The sequence below is a fragment of the Odontomachus brunneus genome, unplaced genomic scaffold, assembly GCF_010583005.1.
Source record: "Odontomachus brunneus isolate Ranch 3 - 2012 unplaced genomic scaffold, Obru_v1 Obru_scaffold_176, whole genome shotgun sequence".
Taxonomy (NCBI): Eukaryota; Metazoa; Arthropoda; class Insecta; order Hymenoptera; family Formicidae; genus Odontomachus; species Odontomachus brunneus.
This window is the reverse complement of record NW_022639626.1, coordinates 513,062-518,495: the sequence shown is the minus strand read 5'-3', so window position 1 is coordinate 518,495 and position 5,434 is coordinate 513,062. Positions and strand designations below refer to the sequence as shown.

The following is a 5,434-nucleotide window of genomic DNA, read 5'->3' as shown; positions in this document are numbered from 1 at the left end:
TTATGCCATCTCACTATTAAATGAATATTTATAATACATTATCGATAATTTGATATCCCTTTGTAACATTCATTTTCTTTCCCCTCATCTAACGTCGAAATATCGAATTACTTGATAATTAAAGAAAATTTTTACATTACATAAAACGATTTTTTTTATTTTCTTTTTTCTCTTCGTAAGAGAATTATTTAATCTTTTTATCTGAGATTAAATTTCAAGAAGCTTGAAACGCATTTAAACATTCGTATTTCTCTCTTGTTGAATATCAATTGTATTATGAAAAGTTACACAATAATCCACGTAGTTTAATTTTTAAACGCCGAAACGAATGCATTTCGTCATTAATCAGCTATGGAAGACTTATGCTCGTTGAAAAAGCTCAATAGCTTACCGCAAAATTTACAATAGACTCTATTATCATTCTTTGCACAAGACTAAGCACGGTAGAGGTTATGACGTAAGGCTGTTTGTTCAATTAGTCAACATTATTGCCTCCTATGTCGTAACTTGTTTAGAAACAGTTATAAATGCGTAAGATTTATGCAAATTTGCAGTATTTAAAAACAAATTACGATAACATTTATACTTGACATATGTGACGTGTCACCTGCGACAGACTGAAATATTACAGCGAGTTAACAATAGTTAACTCTGTTTTTATCTAATACGAGAAATTTTATCTAATACGAGAAATTATACAAGATATTATCGAGTCTACATTCAACGCAAAATACGTCTCCAAACAAAAATCACCAGTAAACAAAGCATACTCATTAGATACGAGAAATTATATTCGGTCAGTCAAAAATACAGAGTACAATTTTAAATAACTTATATCACATATAATATAGACAAAAATACTGTCTAAGTAATGCGTATTCTCATAAAAATGATAATTTTATGACGGTTATTTATTCAATGAATAATGTTTCCATTGTATATATGAACGAAATAAAGACTAATAAAAACTTCAGCCAACAGTCAACTAAATGTTTTATCTGACCAAAAGTATCGAATGTAATAGTAAATAGTTATTTACGATCTTTGATTGATAGCATAATTAATTACAGATTCGCGTATTCACGGACCGCTAGATGACTGTTTGAATCGATACTTCTTGGTATATGAAGTGTGTAGTACAGATACACACACATCACACACATATAGATCGACACACAATCGGAAACTCATAAAACTATTCACTAATCAAATGAACTAATGACCTAATTTCGACTCGACTCTCCTCGATTTCAGTAAATTCGTCGAACGTCTTTTAAAGTTCTATCGACGTTCTATATTATAAGGAATTAAACGTACCTGAAAATACACGATGCATCGAGTCCCAGCGTTCTTCGCGCGGCCTGCACCATGGTTCCTCGGTCCAGTACCTTGCTTGCCAACTACTTCGTCGTGACACTGGCACTAACACCTACCATGACGTTCGCGTAGACACGATTCGATCAAAGATGCTTACGATAATGAGCGCGATGCCGATGAGAAACTCCACGAAATGTCTTAGAATCCGACTCGAAATAGCAATCAACACACCGATCCTTCGCAGTACGCGCGTCTCTCAGCGGCGCGAAACGTAGTGACCGAGGATCACGGAATAGTAGTCGCGACATGTGAGTATCAAAACAATCGACCGAAAAGGCGCGATCATCTTCCGCCAGTCGCCACGCGTCGTCGCCCTCCAATCAATGACGCGGACACTAGGCGACCGCGAAATCACAACAGACATCGCTCTCATAACGCTCGTAACATTCCGGAAGCATGTGAAGTTGTCAAAATAGTCGTGCGCGCGCTACTTGTCCCCGTTGTATTTTGTTTACATCGGCTGACGCTTCTTTTCACTCCTGTTTCAAATGTTTTTGCACGAATTCAAATCTCTTTCTCTCTCTCGTGGCATTGTTAGATGTATATTTTTTAGCTGATATTCAAGGAATTCTTCTCGGAAAGCGTTATCAAATGGATTTGTTGAGAATTAATAGCTTCATTCTCAGGAATCGTAAATGTTATCTCGAGTGCATATTTATGACTCGTATGATATGACGCATTTATCTCACGATCCCTGCTCTATGCATCACGTAGATTTTTAAGAAACCAACTAGATATAAGAGAAAATAGCTGCACCGAAATCTCGAGTTGATGCGAAAATGGCTAGACTTTCGTACGCAAAATTCGCGGTCTTTCTGGTAAGTGATTGTGTCGTGCAACTACGTTGTCGTCCAGACGATCATAACCACGCTTTCACAGGTGTTCGTCTTTGGCTGCGATGTGACATCAAGTCAATCATTGATTCCTTTCGCGGGCAAGATTACCATAGCTTACAATGAGACTATCGAATGCGACTCGGAATTTATGTGCGTCGAAAACAAGTGCGACGAAGGAAAATGGTGTATACGGTTAGACGATAGATGGGTGCAATATGCTCTTATAACTTGCGACCAAACTACAAAGGAGAGCTACTGCAATCGTGGAATATGTTCCGAGGTATCGATCGCACGTAATAAATTTTAAAATTGTATATCCTCTCATTTATTATAAATCAAGATACATTACTCATATCTCTTTCAAGTCACAATGACTCTGTCATATTGATTTTCATTGATAATTTTAATTAATAAAATATATTATCCGTGTAATTATATGGAGAGAATGTTATAGTAAAAATTTTATAAGTTATAGGATTTTGCAACTGAGGAATAAATCGACAGGAATAGATCTGCAGCAATTCACTATCCTTTCATACATGCTACTTATATTTTAGAAACTGAAATATACCATTAGAACACTTGCTATTTTTTTTAGCAAGCTCTGCTATATTTCTAGCAAAATTTACTATGTTCCTTAGCAAGATAAACCTTGCTGATTCCTGTGAATTACTAAAAACATAGTAAACTTGATTAGAATTTACAGAACAAATTTATTGATTAGAAAAAAAACTATAATATTATCTTTGTATAAAATTGAACTATCAAAAATATAATTGCAATTCAAAAGTCCATATAATATTGTTAGTTCGTATCATTGTCTCTATATTGATTAAATTATACATTAAATTTGTTATATGCAATTGGCATTCTGTTTTAAGTAAATGAATAGAATAAGATATTATGATGACAAGAGATAATTAGATATCACGTGTTTACTAATTTAGTCACTGATGACTAGTTTAACTGAAATCTGACAACTCTAAATCTGTGTATCTTAACAACTCGAAATGATTTACATCAATATTGCTCTTACGTTGTGAAAAAAATAAATTATTTTTAAATAACTAAATTACATACAACTAAGATTGCTAAGTGTTCAGATTTGAGCTGGACTGTGTAGTTGAAAGCTGTCCAATCTGGCAATTCTAAATAACATATATCAATATTACTCGCGCGTCATAAAAAATCAATTATTTTTAAATAACATAAACTTCGTGAAATTATTAAATTAATTGACAACTGAACTTTCCAGTTTAAATCTGGATATTTAGCAATCATATCAGTAATCTACATAGCAATTAACATGTTAAAAACCCTTATTGCACATTTCAAATATCGTGACTGTATTTTGTAATTCTACTAGGAACCGCCACCTCGTTGCGAGCTCAGCTCGGAATTCACCTGTCCTATGATAGACGGCGTGTATCCTGACCCATCGAGTTGCAGACGTTATCACAGATGCGTAAAAGGTGTTCGCAGAACCAACATTTGTCCGGCAAAAAATATCTATGACCATCGAAAAGGCGAGTGCACGTACCAACGTTATATTAAAGATTGTGTGCTATTCAGATGCACTGGCCAAGATGGTCAGCCAATTGTATATCCACTAGACAATCGTATTTATGGCAGATGTTTCTCCGGCAAAGCATACATCACTGGACGATGCCAAGAACACGAGAGATACAATTTATTCACACAGAAATGCGAAAGATACTGCAGATCAGCCAGCACCCAACCACCAGATTCTGGCAACTGCGGCAAGTACGTCTTGTGTGCTGAAGTGGCACCTTACAGATATCAGCAGGTAGAAATGTCCTGCGGTTGCGACCAAGCATACGATGAGAATGAGAAACGTTGTGTATTAAACGCTCCTTGCGTAAAAGACACTCCTGAAATATGGTGCACACCGAGAAAGAATGAAATAGAACTGAACGACTGGTCCGATAACGGTAATGATAATGGCGATTTTGAGAAGACCTTGAATCAAACTATCGAAACTATCGAAACTACCAAAATTATCGAAACTACCGAAACTACTAAAATTACCGAAACTGCTACCGAAACTACTACCGAAACGCCTACTACAGTCGTTAATAATGTTAAAAATTCCAATTCCAGTGACAAAGGGAATCGACAATCTAAAAATTCTAAATCTAAAAATGTACGTCGAAGCACATTAAATGAACACCCAAATCAACAAAATAATAATAATTCCGATGCCAATATTGTACTATCAATTCTGGTAAATAACAATTCAAATGACAACAATAACAACATTGAGTACGATGGCAATGATGATATTGATGGAAATTTGGTCAAGGCAGATAACGACAATAATGATAATAATGATAATAATGATAATAATGATAATAATGATAATAATGATAATAATGATGAAAATCCTGAAATCAAGCAACGTGAGAATTTTGTTAAACATATTTTTAACTGGATGATACGCATAATTATAGGACAAGCTAACTCGTTCAAGTAACACATACAGTTTACTGTAATATACACACAGTCAATAACTGAAAACATTTCGCATTAAAGTATCCTGCAAACAGTATCTTTTACTATTCTTCTTTTTATAAAGATTTGATGATATTAAGTAATTATTTATATATATTACAGTATAGAACTTTTGTAATTCGACTAAATTGTGTATTATTTTATTTCGCACTGATTTCCGACTATCAATGACGCACAGCAGCGTACGCTTGTAAAGTCTTATAATATAAAATAACAAATATAGAATATAATAGAAGTGATGCATAATAAAACATGTCACTTTTGATGTGCATATCGATTTTATGTTTTCCTTCCTTTTACTAACATCGCGAATTATAGATATAAATCACCAAGGAGGAAATTCTGAATGACGATTCTCTCGTTAATCGGGATTAATAAAACGCAATGCGAGTAATGTGCGTGGATTAAAATTCGAGTTTATTATGTCAATATTATTATCGCTTTATTGTCACTTTGGTTATCTATTATTGTCTAGACAAACATATAGTATTTTAAATTGTAAAGTTAAAGAGAGTCGATAGATTTATATGTCATCCACAGCAACGATAGACCGATGATGTCGCGACATCGAGCGTATTTCGATTGCATACATATTACACAACGACCTTTCTAACAATATATTCAAACCAGATACAATGGAGACTAAGATGGAAACAAATTGGCATTATTACTATATCGAGCTTGTAAGC

At 34.2% G+C, this 5,434-nt stretch overlaps 1 protein-coding gene across 1 annotated transcript; it reads left to right on the top strand.

Moving 5' to 3' along the window:
• Window positions 1-2,024: 2,024 nt before the first annotated feature.
• Window positions 2,025-5,014, top strand: LOC116851501. The gene is made up of 3 exons (XM_032830959.1): window positions 2,025-2,195; window positions 2,257-2,493; window positions 3,580-5,014. Exons 1-3 carry the CDS (start codon window positions 2,157-2,159, stop codon window positions 4,705-4,707), a joined length of 1,404 nt encoding a protein of 467 aa, XP_032686850.1. The 5' UTR covers window positions 2,025-2,156; the 3' UTR covers window positions 4,708-5,014.
• The last annotated feature ends 420 nt before the right edge of the window (window positions 5,015-5,434 follow it).

Coding starts and splice junctions, on each gene's coding strand:
- LOC116851501 (XM_032830959.1), top strand. CDS start 2,157: ATGGCTAGACTTTCGTACGCAAAATTCGCGGTCTTTCTG. Junction 2,196..2,256: donor CAAAATTCGCGGTCTTTCTG/GTAAGTGATTGT, acceptor ACGCTTTCACAG/GTGTTCGTCTTTGGCTGCGA. Junction 2,494..3,579: donor ATCGTGGAATATGTTCCGAG/GTATCGATCGCA, acceptor TAATTCTACTAG/GAACCGCCACCTCGTTGCGA.